General features: G+C 41.5%; 1 protein-coding gene across 4 annotated transcripts in view; it reads right to left on the reverse strand.

The window, feature by feature from the left end:
• Positions 1 to 1,739: 1,739 nt before the first annotated feature.
• The window catches only part of LOC128659843 (gastrula zinc finger protein XlCGF26.1-like), a 164,640-nt gene continuing 151,128 nt past the window's right edge, over positions 1,740 to 15,251 (reverse strand). For 3 of the 4 annotated variants that reach the window (XM_053713418.1, XM_053713417.1, XM_053713419.1), the window contains 2 exons: positions 12,835 to 12,950; positions 1,740 to 6,168 (listed from right to left, as the gene is read on the reverse strand). In XM_053713418.1, coding sequence (XP_053569393.1) covers positions 4,394 to 6,168; positions 12,835 to 12,853 — 1,794 coding nt within the window. In that variant the 5' untranslated portion in view covers positions 12,854 to 12,950 and the 3' untranslated portion in view covers positions 1,740 to 4,393. The remainder of the gene's footprint in view (positions 6,169 to 12,834; positions 12,951 to 15,251) is intronic. The other variant, XM_053713420.1, reaches the window with a different exon arrangement.

The raw sequence follows: 15,251 nt of genomic DNA on the forward strand, positions 1-15,251 counted from the left end.
TTGAACATTCTATGATTAGGGTGGCAGTAAAAACAATGACAACCTGAGTTCAAACTATTGTATACAGTGAAGTTATCAATTAAATCGCTAGGTTATGGAAATATAAAGTCAGTCAATTTAAGTTGGCATGGTATCTGAAAATCTCACCCATCTTCATCTGTGGTCTTGAGCCCCTCTTAGAGGGTATACGTGGGAGAAACCCAACATCTCTGGATTAGTGTCAAATTGTGCTTATAGGGCTGTAAGCGGATTCCCTATGTATCTTCTGTCAGGGGTGAGTCTCTAGTGTCCAATGATCTTTTAGAAGTGGATATTGGACGTTGTGGAAGCGGTCTCCAGGTCGGTGCAGAGGCCCGAAGTCCATTGCTCTTGGTGGGGCCCAGTTCATGATCTTCTGGATCCGGCGGGAATAGTTCCCATTTCTGCAAAAGTTCTCTGGCTTGTTGTGGTGTTGTGGCGAGATATTGTTGGCTATCTTTGGTGATGAATAGACGTACTGGGTAGCCCCACCTATATTTGAATCCCTTATCTCTAAGGATCTTTGTGTATGGTTGGTAATATCTCCGGAGCTGAAGTGTGTGTGGGGAAAGATCAGGGAAGATCTGTAAATCAGCATATTTGTCTGGTAGTGACTTTTCTCTAGCAAGGGCTCTGAGGATCTTTTCTCGGAATGTGTAGTAATGGAGCTTGGCTATAACATCACGAGGTTTCCCTTCGTCTGCAGTTCTGGGTCTGACCGCTCTATGTGCTCTATGTCGATGAGGGTTTCGTTGCCTAGGTCGGGACCAAGTGTCGCTTTAAATAGGTCCTGCAGATAAGAGTCTAGGTCTTGGGGTGTGACAGTCTCTGGAATCCCCTTAATTCATATGTTATTGTGGCGTGACCTGTCCTCTAGGTCCGCTAATTTTAGTTCTAGGTCTGTTATCTGACCGGCCAAGCATTGAGAGTAGCTGAGGAGGTTCATATGATCCACTGCAAGATCTTCTTGTCTGCGCTCAAGTGCATCTGTGCGTTCCCCAATGCTGCCTATATCCTTTTTAAGGTCAGCATGAGACTTGTCAAATTTCTTCGATAGGGAGTCATGATGGGATGCTAGTAATGTTGTGATAGAGTCCATTAGGTTGTTTGGGGCACCCTCTATTGATGTTAGTCGAGGGGCCTTTTTTGTTAATGTTTTGCCAGGTTGAGTATCCGAGAGGCTCCTAGTGTCAGACCCCTCATCTTCAGATCTGGTATGTGTCATCTTATGTGAGTGCTGGAAATGGTCAGCGACCGTTCTCTTTGCAGTATTGTGTGATTTTTGTTTTCTTTTGTAAAGCTGAGACATCCTGTATTAGTGTCACTGAGCATAGACTTGGGCTGTCGGGCTTTTCTCCCTTTTGTTATATTATCTTCCTTCAGTGGGAATCCGCTTACTTTGGTATGTTAGTTAGGTGCTCATGGGTTGGCGGGGGTGTGGGCTGTTAGTAAGTGGGCTTACATGTTAAGGTGTCTCAAGGCCTCTTGGTAGAAAGGGGGAGACTATAGGCGTTTTTTGGGGTCTTAGTCACTACTGTTACATAGGAAAATCTGTTAGCTTGCCCAGGGTATGCTTCTGTACAACTAACCTCTCTCCTGGGGTGTTGCCTCTGTAGGGCGATGCAGGATAAGGTATTAGGGGTATGACCCGCAGGCAAGGTGGGCCGGCGGAAAAGGGGGGAGAGAGGTCAGGTTAAGTGGTATATGCAACCTCTGATGCAATCTAGGTTACAACTGTAGTCTCCAATGATTGGGCAGATGCTGAGTTTTATAGCTTTGATAGTAGTATAGTGCTGTGGGTTCCAGTAAATGAATATCAGCAGAGTTCTGAATCAGATAGTTCCTCTGAATCTGTTGCAGCACAGTGAAATGAAAACAGTCCTCTAGTTGGGGGACAGAACTGGGCCAGCGTTTCTGGATAAAAAGCAACAGTACAGAGCAAGCACAGGGATTTGTGCTGTTGGTTGGTGTCTAGGAGCAGATTACTGGCAATTCATACGTGTCTGCTATGAATACTGTGTACACGCGTCTTCTCAGCCAGGTAGGTGGGAGGCCAGGTGTAGATAAGGCCTGTGGAGATTATGCTGGCTTTCCTGACACTTGTTTCCTGTTTTACCAGTTTTAGAGTCGGGCTGTCTTGTAACAGTGTCTTGGCTGGTTAGGCGGTGGGCTAGGCCCAGTTAATAATAGCCTTCTATAAGTGAGCTGGCCCTTCCAAAAGTCCCCTTCAAATTAAATAGCTGTACAGTCTGATATAAATGATGCTATTCAAAGCCCGATGGGTATAGGCAATTTGTGTGATATTTTTACTTACAGTATCCAGCTATCTGCTCCAGACAATTCTCACTTTCAAGGTAGGCCCGCGACCAGGCCTGGTGTTTCAGGTTCTAAGAGAGCACGCCACAGGTGTTGAGAAGTTTGTAGCGGGGCGGTCTGATTCCTGTGTTCTCCGCAGAGACCAGCCGATTGAAGGGTAGTAAGTGAAGGAGTAGTTACGGCTCACGAGGCAGCACCCCTCAAATTAAGTAAGCCTCTTGCACTCCCCGGAGGGCAAGGTTCAGCAGTTGGTGGTAGTCCCGGAGCGATGCCCCGGCCTTCCGGGTCACCGCTAATTCAGGTAAGATGGTTCCGTTACACTATAGGTCCGGTTGTTCAATCCTGCAGTTCTCTAAGGGCCAGAGCCATGTAACGGGAGCAAACCAAAGCGTGGGTCTGCGCTGAGGCCCGGACAGAGATCGGGTAAGGAAGTCCAAGATGGCGCCTATTCGTGCCTTTTGTCACAGCGGGCACCTCTCAGCGGGCTGGAAAAGGTGATGTTAGTGGTGAGGGTCTGGGTCACCCGTATAAGAGAGAGGCAGCTTGAGGCTGCAGCAGGCAATAGTTTTAGTTTCTCGGCCACCACCAGGTATCCAGTCAAGTTCGTAAGTATATGCTCCGGGGCGGATCCCCGGCCCCCCGGAGCTGTGTGGTGAAAGCCGGTAAATGGAGTCCTCTGGTGGTCCTGCTATATAGATCTCCGGAGCGGAGCCCCAACCCTCCGGAGACAATACCGGCAGCAGATCTCAATGTAGGGCTGTGATAATTTAGGAGCTCGTCCGGTGCTGCACCGCAGTCCGCCACTCAGGTCTCGATGTAGCGGTAGTTTCCTGCTGGTCTAAGATTATCCTCTCAGACCTTAAGGATTTGGCAGAATTGTAGGCAAGGTTAAGAGTCTGTGTTTTATACCTACTTTTCGTAGGTTTGGAGTTTAAAATACCTCTATAAAAGTATTTAATTTTGTAAGCACTCAGGAGCTCAGTGAAAGCACGTCCATGCTGTGCTGTGGCTAGCTCCGCCCCCCGGAAATACAATTTTGACGGGCTCAGCAATTAATTAGTTGGGTCCAGTGGAATGACGGCTATGTTACCAGTAAGGGAACTAGCACCACTTGATGGTACAGTTATTGATCTAATGAAATTTGATGGTGACAAAGTTATTAAACACAATATAGTGATGGTTATTTATATAAGTGTTATTTATAAGTGATTTAAAGTTTTATATTTAATAAAAGGGCTGCAGCCAATTTTTATACCAAAGTTATGTCTCAGCTTATTTATTATTTGTGTGTTTGTAAAATAGTATAAGTAAGGTGGAAGGGCGACTTAGAAGGTCAAGGACTTTTAAGCAGCAAATCAGTATGCCTGTCCCGGGACAGCTTAGGAAGTGAGGTTTTGTGCACACATGTTATTTCCCTATTCAGTTTTAAAGGAAGTTTACTATATAATCTCATGAGAGTTAAGTGAAATCTCATGAGATCACAGTAAAAGAGTTCATGACCTCAGCACTGTTGATGCGGATTGGCTGCTGTTCATTTCTTCATTTTTTTTTTTTACTTGCAGCTGGGCACAGCAGCTGAAGTATAACGTTTTACACAGAACTTACACTGGTGAGCTGAGGAAATTGTGAGGTAAAATATCTTCCTTTTTTAAATAGAGATGCTCAGGGGATATTTTCCTGTCAGCTTGTTACAGGTATACTGCATCAGTTTCAAGTGATTTAGCATATGAGTATTATGTCCATTTCTCATTATATAAAATCAGCTTTACCTCAGTAAACTCTCTGGTATCTAAATGAATAATGCTAAGCATCTAGTTCTTAAAGAAAAGGTTTACCTACACTGTGAACACATTAAATATATCTCCAAGGTGTCAATTATTACATTGGCTTTGGTAATAGGGAATTGGAAAGCATTATTCACAATAGGATCCATTTTTTTTACTTGATTTTAGAAAGTTTATCCTCTTTAGGATAATTTTGAAAAAGTTTCTACAGTGTGTATATAAAGTTTATTTTGTGTGGAAATATTTGTCTTGTATACAAACACTATTTTGACTTTCTAAACATGTGAAAGGTTTTTTCCCTTGTGAATCTTTTCATGAGCTTTTAGATGATCCATTTGTGTAAATCCTTTTCCACACTCTGTACATGTGAAAGAGTTTTCCCTTGTGTGAATCCTTTCATGAGTTTTCAGAGTACTCTTATGTGTAAAACTTTTTCCACAAACTGTACATGTGAAAGGCTTTTCTCCTGTGTGAATCCTTTCATGACTTTTCAGATAACTCTTTTCTGTAAAACTTTTTCCACACTCTGTACATGTGAACGGCTTTTCTCCTGTGTGAATCCTTTCATGACTTTTCAGATAACTCTTTTCTGTAAAACCTTTTCCACACTCTGTACATGTGAAAGGCTTTTCTCCTGTGTGACTCCTTTCATGAGTTTTTAGATGACCCTTTTGTGTAAAACCTTTTCCACACTCTGTACATGTGAAAGGCTTTTCTCCTGTGTGACTCCTTACATGAGTTTTGAGCTCACTCTTTTGTGTAAAACCTTTTCCACACTCTGTACATCTGAAAGGCTTTTCTCCTGTGTGAATCTTTTCATGCGTTTTAAGATAAATCTTTTCTATAAAACGTTTTCCACACTCTGTGCACTTGAATGGCTTTTCCCCTGTGTGAATCCTTTCATGATATTTCAGATTAATTTTTTTTGAAAACCTTTTTCCGCACTCTGTGCACATGAACGGTTTTTCTCCTGTGTGAATCCATTCATGAGTTTTCAGACAATCCATTCGTGTAAAACTTTTTCCACACTCTGTACATGTGAAAGGTTTTTCTCCTGTGTGAATCCTTTCATGAGTTTTGAGCTCACTCTTTTGTGTAAAACCTTTTCCACACTCTGAACATCTGAAAGGCTTTTCTCCTGTGTGAATCCTTTCATGAGTTTTAAGTGTAATCTTTTCTGTAAAACGTTTTCCGCACTCTGTGCACATGAACGGTTTTTCTCCTGTGTGAATCCTTTCATGAGTTTTCAGACAATCCATTCGTGTAAAACCTTTTCCACACTCTGAACATCTGAAAGGCTTTTCTCCTGTGTGAATCCTTTCATGAGTTTTCAGACAATCCATTCGTGTAAAACCTTTTCCACACTCTGAACATCTGAAAGGCTTTTCTCCTGTGTGAATCCTTTCATGAATTTTCAGACAATCCATTCGTGTAAAACTTTTTCCACACTCTGTACATGTGAAAGGTTTTTCTCCTGTGTGAATCCTTTCATGAGTTTTCAAATCACTCTTTTGTGTAAAACATTTTCCACACTCGTTACATGTGAAAGGTTTCTCCCCTGTGTGGGTCTTTTTGTGATACATAAGGCCTCCTTTAGATAAGAAACATCTCCCACAATCTGTAAATGTGTGAGGTTTCACAACTGTGTTAACTGTGTGGTGTTCAGGGAGATGCAAATTACATATGAAGCTTTTCTCACATTCTCTACATTTAAATGGTTTCTCCTTTGTATGAAACATTTGGCTAGACTTAAGACTTTTCCCTTCTTTAATATGTTTTGAAAACTTAGTAAATGTGGGTGGTTTATCCTCTGGGATAATAATTTCACTAGATAATGCATAAATGTTGTCCTCTTGTTTGATGACTAAATTACTCTCTGTACATAGTGATTGCTTCCCAGTTCCTGCCAATTCAACATCTTCTTTAAATGTCAGCTGTGAGTTCCCCAATGTTTGTGAATAGTCATTAGTGTCTAAGACTTTTAGAGTTTGCGGTATCATTCTGATGCTTCCTGTAGAGAAGGATGGATATGAACTCTTCAAGTGTTTTTCTACATAAAAAGAAAAGGAAGAAAGTTTATTCTTTATACTGGAATCCATCGTCTTACAAAAACAAAATTTATGCTTACCTGATAAATGTATTTCTCTTGTGGTGTATCCAGTCCACGGGTTCATCCATTACTTGTGGGATATTCTCCTTCCCAACAGGAAGCTACAAGAGGACACCCACAGCAGAGCTGCCTATATAGCTCCTCCCCTAACTGCCACCCCCAGTCATTCAACCGAAGACAAGCAAGAAAAAAGGAGAAACTATAGGGTGCAGTGGTGACTGTAGTTTAAAAATAAAAAACACCTGCCTTAAAATGACAGGGCGGGCCGTGGACTGGATACACCACAAGACAAATAAATTTATCAGGTAAGTATAAATTTTGTTTTCTCTTGTAAAGGTATATCCAGTCCACGGGTTCATCCATTACTTGTGGGATACCAATACCAAAGCTTTAGGACACAGATGAAGGGAGGAACAAGGCAGGAAATTAAACGGAAGGCACCACTGCCTGTAAGACCTTTCTCCCAAAAATAGCCTCCGAAGAAGCAAAAGTATCAAATTTGTAGAATTTAGAAAAAGTATTAAGCGAAGACCAAGTGGCTGCCTTACAAATCTGTTCAACAGAAGCCTCATTTTTAAAAGCCCATGTGGAAGCCACCGCTCTAGTGGAATGAGCTGTAATTCTTTCAGGAGGCCGCTGGCCAGCAGTCTCATAAGCTAAGCGGATTATACTTCTTAACCAAAAAGGAAAGAGAAGTTGCTGAAGCCTTTTGGCCTTTCCTCTGTCCAGAGTAGACAACAAACAATGCAGATGTTTGACGAAAATCTTTAGTAGCTTGTAAATAAAACTTTAAAGCACCAACCACGTCAAGATTGTGTAATAGACGTTCCTTCTTTGAAGAAGGATTAGGACACAGTGACGGAACAACAATCTCCTGATTGATATTCTTATTAGATACTACCTTAGCAAGAAACGTAGGTTGGGTACGCAAAACTACCTTATCTGCATGGAAGATCAGATAAGGGGAATCACACTGCAAGGCAGATAACTCTGAAACTCTTCGAGCTGAAGAGATAGCTACCAAAAACAGAACTTTCCAAGATAAAAGTTTAATATCTATGGAATGCAAAGGTTCAAACGGAACCCCTTGAACAACTAAATTTAAACTCCATGGCGGAGCAACAGGTTTAAACACAGGCTTAATTCTAACTAAAGCCTGACAAAACGCCTGAACGTCTGGAACCTCAGGCAGACGTTTGTGCAAAAGAATAGACAGAGCAGAAATATGTCCCTTTAAGGAACTAACAGACAATCCTTTCTCCAATCCCTCTTGGAGAAAGGATAAGATTCTAGGAATCCTGACTTTACTCCATGAGTAACCCTTGGATTCACACCAATGAAGGTATTTACACCATATCTTATGATAGATTTTCCTGGTGACAGGCTTTTGAGCCTGAATTAAGGTATCAATGACCGACTCGGAAAAACCATGCTTTGATAGACTCAAGCGTTTAATCTCCAAGCAGTCAGACGCAGAGAAATTAGATTTGGATGTTTAAAAGGACCTTGAAGTAGAAGGTCCTGCCTCAGCGGCAGAGTCCATGGTGGAAAGGATGACATGTCCACCAGATCTGCATACCAAGTCCTGCGTGGCCACGCAGGAGCTATCAAAATCACCGAAGCTCTCTCCTGCTTGATCTTGGCAATCAGACGAGGGAGCAGAGGAAATGGTGGAAACACATAAGCCAGGCTGAAGGACCAGGGCGCTGCTAGAGCATCTATCAGCGCTGTCTTGTGATCCCTGGACCTGGATCCGTAACGAGGAAGCTTGGCGTTCTGACGAGATGCCATGAGATCCAGTTCTGGTTTGCCCCATAGTTGAATCAACTGGGCAAATACCTCTGGATGGAGCTCCCACTCCCCCGGATGAATAGTCTGCAGACTTAAGAAATCCGCCTCCCAGTTCTCTACTCCTGGGATATGGATAGCTGAGAGATGTCAAGAGTGAACCTCTGCCCATAGAATTATCTTTGAAACCTCCAACATCGCCAGGGGGCTCCTTGTACCCCCCTGATGGTTGATATAGGCTACAGTCGTGATGTTGTCCGACTGAAATCTGATGAACCTGACCGCAGCTAGCTGAGGCCAAGCCTGAAGAGCATTGAATATCACTCTTAGTTCCAGAATGTTTATCGGAAGGAGGGCTTCCTCCTGAGTCCACAAACCCTGAGCCTTCAGGGAGTTCCAGACTGTGCCCCAGCCCAGAAGGCTGGCATCTGTCGTCACTATAGTCCATTCTGGCCTGCGGAAGCTCATTCCCCTGGACAGATGATCCAGATTTAGCAGAGGGGACAAATCTGTGTAATCCCCATTCCACTGATTGAGCATGCAAAGTTGCAGTGGTCTGAGATGCAGGCGGGAAAACTGAACTATGTCCATTGCCGCTACCATTAAGCCGATTACTTCCATACACTGAGCCACTGACGGCTGAGAAGTGGAATAAAGAGCACGGCAGGAAGTTAGAAGCTTTGACAACCTGACCTCTGTCAGAAAAATCTTCATTTCTACTGAATCTATCAGAGTTCCTAGGAAGGAAACTCTTGTGAGAGGGGAGAGAGAACTCTTTCCTTCATTCACCTTCCACCCATGAGACCTCAGGAATGTCAGAACAATGTCCGTATGGGACTTGGCGATTTGAAAATTCGACGCCTGTATCAGAATGTCGTCTAGGTAAGGAGCCACCGCTATGCCTCGTAGCCTTAGAACCGCCAGTAGGGACCCTAGAACCTTTGTAAAGATTCTTGGTGCCCTGGCTAACCTGAAGGGAAGAGCCACAAACTGGTAATGCCTGTCTAGGAAGGCAAACCTGAGAAACCGATGATGATCTCTGTGTATCGGAATGTGGAGATAAGCATCCTTTAAGTCCACAGTAGTCATATATTGACCCTTCGGGATCATAGGTAGGATGGTTCGAATAGTCCCTGAGAAATTTGTTTAGGATCTTGAGATCCAAGATTGGTCTGAAATTTCCCTCTTTTTTGGGAACTATAAACAGATTTGAATAGAATCCTTGCCCCTGTTCCTCCCTTGGAACTGGGTGGATCACTCCCATAACCAGAAGGTCTTGAACACAACGTAAGAATGCCTCTCTCTTTATCTGGTTTGCAGATAATTGTGAGAGATGAAATCTCCCCTTTGGAGATGAGGCTTTGAAATCCAGAAGATATCCCTGAGAAACAATCTCCAGAGCCCAGGGATCCTGGAAGTCTCTTGCCCAAGCCTGGGCAAAGAGAGAAAGTATGCCCCCCACTAGATCCAGTCCCGGATCGGGGGCTACTCCTTCATGCTGTCTTAGAGGCAGCAGCAGGTTTTTTGGCCTGCTTTCCCTTGTTCCAAGCCTGGTTAGGTCTCCAGACTGGCTTGGACTGGGCAAAATTTCCTTCTTGTTTTGCAGTAGAGGAAGTTGAAGCTGCTCCACTCTTGAAGTTTCGAAAGGAACAAAAATTAGTCTGTTTGGTCCTTAATTTGTTGGACCTATCCTGGGGAAGGGCGTGGCCTTTTCCTCCAGTAATATCAGAAATGATCTCCTTCAGTCCAGACCCAAATAGGGTCTGCCCTTTGAAGGGGATGTTGAGAAGCTTAGACTTTGAAGTAACGTCAGCGGACCAGGATTTAAGCCTTAGCACCTTACGCGCCTAAATGTCAAAACCTGAATTCTTAGCCGTTAGCTTTGTTAAATGAAAAACGGCGTCATAAATAAATGAATTGGCTAACTTAAGAGCTTCAAGCCTGTCTAGGATATCATCCAACGGGGTCTCCACCTGTAGAGCCTCTTCAAGAGACTCGAACCAGAAAGCTGCTGCAGCAGTGACTGTGGCAATGCATGCAAGATGCTGGAGAATAAAACCTTGTTGTATAAAGATTTTCTTAAGGAAACCCTCTATTTTTTTATCCATTGGATCTAGGAAAGCACAACTGTCCTCGAGGGGGATAGTTGTATGCTTAGCTAGGGTAGAGACTGCTCCCTCCACCTTAGGGACCGTCTGCCACGAGTCCCGTGTAGCGGCATCTATGGGAAACATCTTTTTAAAAGCAGGAGGGGGAGAGAACGGTACACCTGGTCTATCCCATTCCTTCGTAATAATTTCTGAAAACCTCTTAGGGATTGGAAAAACATCAGTGTAAACAGGCACTGCAAAGTATTTGTCCATTTTACACAATTTCTCTGGGACTACAATGGTGTCACAGTCATCCAGAGTTGCTAAAACCTCCCTGAGCAACAAGCGGAGGTGTTCAAGCTTAAATTTAAATGCTGTCATTTAAGAGTCAGACTGAAGTAATGCCTTCCCTGAATCAGAAATGTCACCCACAGATAGAAGCTCTCCTGCTTCGGCTTCTGTACATTGTGAGGGTATATCAGACATAGCTACTAAAGCGTCAGAAAGCTCTGTATTTGTTCTAGCCCCAGAGCTGTCTCGCTTTCCTTGTAACCCTGGCACTTTTGGACAATACCTCTGTGAGGGTATGATTCATAACTGCCGCCATGTCTTGTAAGGTAAACGCATTGGACGCGCCAGATGTACTTGGCGTCACTTGCGCGGGAGTTATAGGTTCTGACACATTGGGAGAGCTAGGTGGTTTAACCTCCCTTTTGTCAGTCTGAGAAACCTCTGGTGATAAATCTTTAAAACCCATAATATGGTCTTTATAACTTATAGAAAGGTCAGTGCATTTGGTACACATTCTAAGAGGGGGTTCCACAATGGCTTCTAAACATAATGAACAAGGAGTTTCCTCTATGTCAGACATGTTTAACAGACTAGTAATGAGACCAGCAAGCTTGGAAAACACTTTAATAAATGTGAAAAAGCAATTAAACAAAAACGGTACTGTGCCTTTAAGAGAAAAAAACTACCACATAAACTGCAAAACAGTGTTAAAAAGTAGTAAACTCTACGAAATGTTTACAGTGTGTATAAGAGACTAAAGCAGCATTGCACCCACTTGCAAATGGATGATTAACCTCTTAGGCCCCAAACCAGATTAGAAAAACTGTAAAACAGTTAAAAAACAGACAAACACACTGCCACAGCTCTGCTGTGGCTCCTACCTGCCCTTAAACACGATTTTTGCAGGAAAAAAACCCTCAATAGTGGTCCTAGATGCCAGAGGACTTCTTTAGGGAAGCTGGATGTCTCAGTCTGAATATCAACTGCGCATAAAGTGTGCGAAAATAGGCCCCTCCCACCATGCACTCAAAGTCAGAGGACCTTAAAAAAGTACTCCTAGGAGTAATCTAGCTAGCCATGTGGAAAACTAGGCCCCAAATAAAGATTTATCACCCTCAGAGAAAAAAACTTTTTTTCTATAAACCATGCAAACATTTTTACACTAAGCAATATGAGTATTAACATGAATATTACCCTTTTTTGCAAGCATGATCCCAGTCGTTAAATCACTGTATCAGGCTTACCTTAAATATACCAGGCACTGTCAGCATTTTCTAGACCTTATCTCTCTAGAAAAAAATATACTGAACATACCTCAAAGCAGGTAATCTGCAGACCGTCCCCCCAACTGAAGTTTTCTTTCCATACTCTTCAGTTATGTGTGAGAACAGCAATGGACCTTAGTTACAAACCGCTCAGATCATCAAACCTCCAGGCAGAATTCTTCTTCCAATTTCTGCCTGAGAGTAAAACAGTACAACGCCGGTACCGTTTAAAAATAACAAACTTTTGATTGAAGGTAAAAACTACACTAAGTCACCACATCTCTCTTGATACTTCCTTTCTTGTTGAGAGCTGCAAGAGAATGACTGGGGGTGGCAGTTAGAGGAGGAGCTATATAGACAGCTCTGCTGTGGGTGTCCTCTTGCAGCTTCCTGTTGGGAAGGAGAAAATCCCACAAGTAATGGATGAACCCGTGGACTGGATACACCTTTACAAGAGAAAATCATATTGTTTATTTACACTATTTATTTACCCTCCATAAAATGTCTTCTGTTTTGTGTTCATTTTTAAATTGATTAACCTGTAAATCACAAACTAAAACAACAAAAGACAAATAATGGAAATATTTCTTCTTCATAGTGAACTAAAACTCGGATTACTGATTAAAACAAGTTATATGGCCCCATTAAACAAGGTGCATGTGGATAATGTTCTCAGCCAGGGAACAAATACATCTGTATTCTGGGCAAGAGAGGTGGCATCCACCATCCTCATTTAACATTGCACAAGCAACTGCACATACAGCCCGGCCCGGCTCATGCTCAATCAGTAGGGTGAGAACATGATGTCTTAATCATCACAGATGAGATTTTGTGAGATTGTGAGATTTTTAAAAGGCTAAGGAGCAGCGATCTTATGATGGGTCTTAGCTTGCAGTTGTTTGATTTATATAATCAGCCAAAAAATGTATTAGTTTAATAACACTCACTGGGGGAGTTGTGGGTGTCTCACACATGGGAACAAGGTAGGCTTAAGTGTAGTTATGAGAGTTCATGAGATGGTTCAAGGTAGAGTTGAAGGTGTACTGAGAGCAGGTGTTGAAAACATATTCTTATAAGAAATATAAATAATAATAATAGTTTATATTTTTTTAATGAGTGATCTATTCAATTTTCCTAGCAATTAAAGTCAGCATAATATCTATTTTACTCACCTATCACATATGAGTTCATGCTGATAACAGGCTCCAATGTCTGTGCTCAGGAAGAAGGTTCCCTTATTCACTCCAATTACATCAATACCTGATATCTCTCAGTGCTCTGGCCATGTCTGTAAAAAGTATATTAAATGGTTTAGACAGATAATAATAAATAATGGTTCTGATTAACTGTACGTATGGTATAAATAAAGGCACATATAACAATTCATGTGATACAGATCAGCTGTTTAGGTTATTACATATGTGCTATTGATTCAGCACAAGCATTTAGTACAGTTAGCTCTGTGGGTGTTACAGTTGTACCTTAAAGGGCCATAATACCCAAATGTTTAAACACTTGAAAGTGATGCAGTATAGCTGTAAAAAGCTGACTAGAAAATATCTCCTGAACATCTCTATGTAAAAAAGAAAGATATTTTACCTCAAAAGTTCCTCAGTAGCCACCTCCCATTGTAAAGGATTTCTAAGCAGCATTTTAGTGTGTCTGTCCTGGGACAGCTTAGGGGATGAGCCTCGTGAACTCTCATATTATTTCACCAATCGGGTAAAGGAAGCTTACTATGAAATCTCATGAGAGTTAAGTCAAATCTCATGAGATCACAGTAAGAGTTCATGACCTCAGCACTGCTGATGCTGATTGGCTGCTGTTCATTTCTTCATTTTTTTTTTTTTTTACCTGCAGCTGGGAGTAGGTGAAGTATAACTTTTTACACAGAACTTACTCTGCTGAGCTGAGCTGAGCTTTTTTACATAGAGATGCTCAGGTTATATTTTCCTGTCAGCTTTTTACAGTTATACTGCATCAGTTTCAAGTGACTTAGCATATGAGTATTATGTCCCTTTAAATATGAATCTTTCCAGAACGTTACAATATAAGCTCAGGAGCAGACAATCTATTTATGAGTGGGACATAACCACAACCTTACAAATATAATAATTTTAAATATCATTTATATGAAAGAGCAGCAATTACACAAATGCTAAATAAGAGTTGTTTAAATGCAAGTTAAATCTAATACTGCAGTATTGTACTGTGCTTCCTACTAATCCTCACTGTCAGACATTTTGTATTTACTAAAAATAAAGCGCTTGATTACAAGTGGTGTGGTAAAAAGGCATTTTTGCAACCACAAAAACTTTGCAAGAGTTAAGCTTTTTGTGCTAGTCGGGTTGCGCTTGTATTAGAAATACAAAAAAATTATTTTGCACAAGAGTTAATACGATTAGACCAAAAACATAAATAATCACGTGTGCGTGCATGTATTCCCACATAGAAATTAATGGAGAAAAATAAAGAGGGAAAAAACTACTGACTATCGCGCAAACTACATCACATTTTCAAATTCCCTAATAGAAACCAATGTTGAAATAAAAACACCTATTGCGCAAACAACATAGCATATTCACGTTAGCAAATGTAACATATTTACAGTAAATACATAGTTAAAATCTTTATTAAATATGAATATTGCATAAATATGTTTTATCATGTTTTCATCTATTTAATGGCAAATGATTCTAATGCACTTAAAGATATATATATATATATATATATATATATAAAAACATACGCCTAGTTTACGAGTTTTGCGTTAGAGGCTATGCGGTGCTAACGAGCAGTTTATGCTCACCGCTCACTTACAGACAGCGCTGGTATTACGGGTTTTTACAAACCCGGCGTTAAAAGACAAGAAGTGAGCTTTGTGCAAAATTTTGCTTCACATCTCACTCCAATACCTGCGCTGCTTACGTTAGCGGTGAGCTGATGTAACGTGCTTGTGCACGATTTCCCCATAGGAATCAATGAGGAGAGCCAGCTGAAAAAAAGTCTAACACCTGCAAAAAAAGCAGCGTTTAGCTCCTAACGCAGCCCCATTGATTCCTATGGGGAAATAAAATGTATGTCTACACCTAACACCCTAACATGAACCCCGAGTCTAAACTAAACACCCCTAATCTGCCACCCGACACCTACATTATATTAACCCCAATCTGCCGCTCCGGACACCGCCGCCCCCTACATTATACTTATTAACCCCTAATCTGCTGCCCCCAACATCGCCGACACCTACATTATATTTATTAACCCCTAATCTGCCGCCCCCAAATGTCGCTGCAACCTACCTACATTTATTAACCCCTAAACTGCCGCAACCAACGTCGCCACAACTATTCTAAATTAATTAACCCCCTAAACCCAAGTCTAACCCTAACTTAAATATAATTTAAATAAATCTAAATAATATTCCTATCATTAACTAAATTATTTCTATTTAAAACTAAATACTTACCTATAAAATAAACCCTAAGATAGCTACAATATAGCTAATAGTTACATTGTATCTAGCTTAGGGTTTATTTTTATTTTACAGGCAAGTTTGTATTTATTTTAACTAGGTAGAATAGTTACT

Source organism: Bombina bombina, chromosome 5 (genome assembly GCF_027579735.1).
Source record: "Bombina bombina isolate aBomBom1 chromosome 5, aBomBom1.pri, whole genome shotgun sequence".
NCBI lineage: Eukaryota > Metazoa > Chordata > Amphibia > Anura > Bombinatoridae > Bombina > Bombina bombina.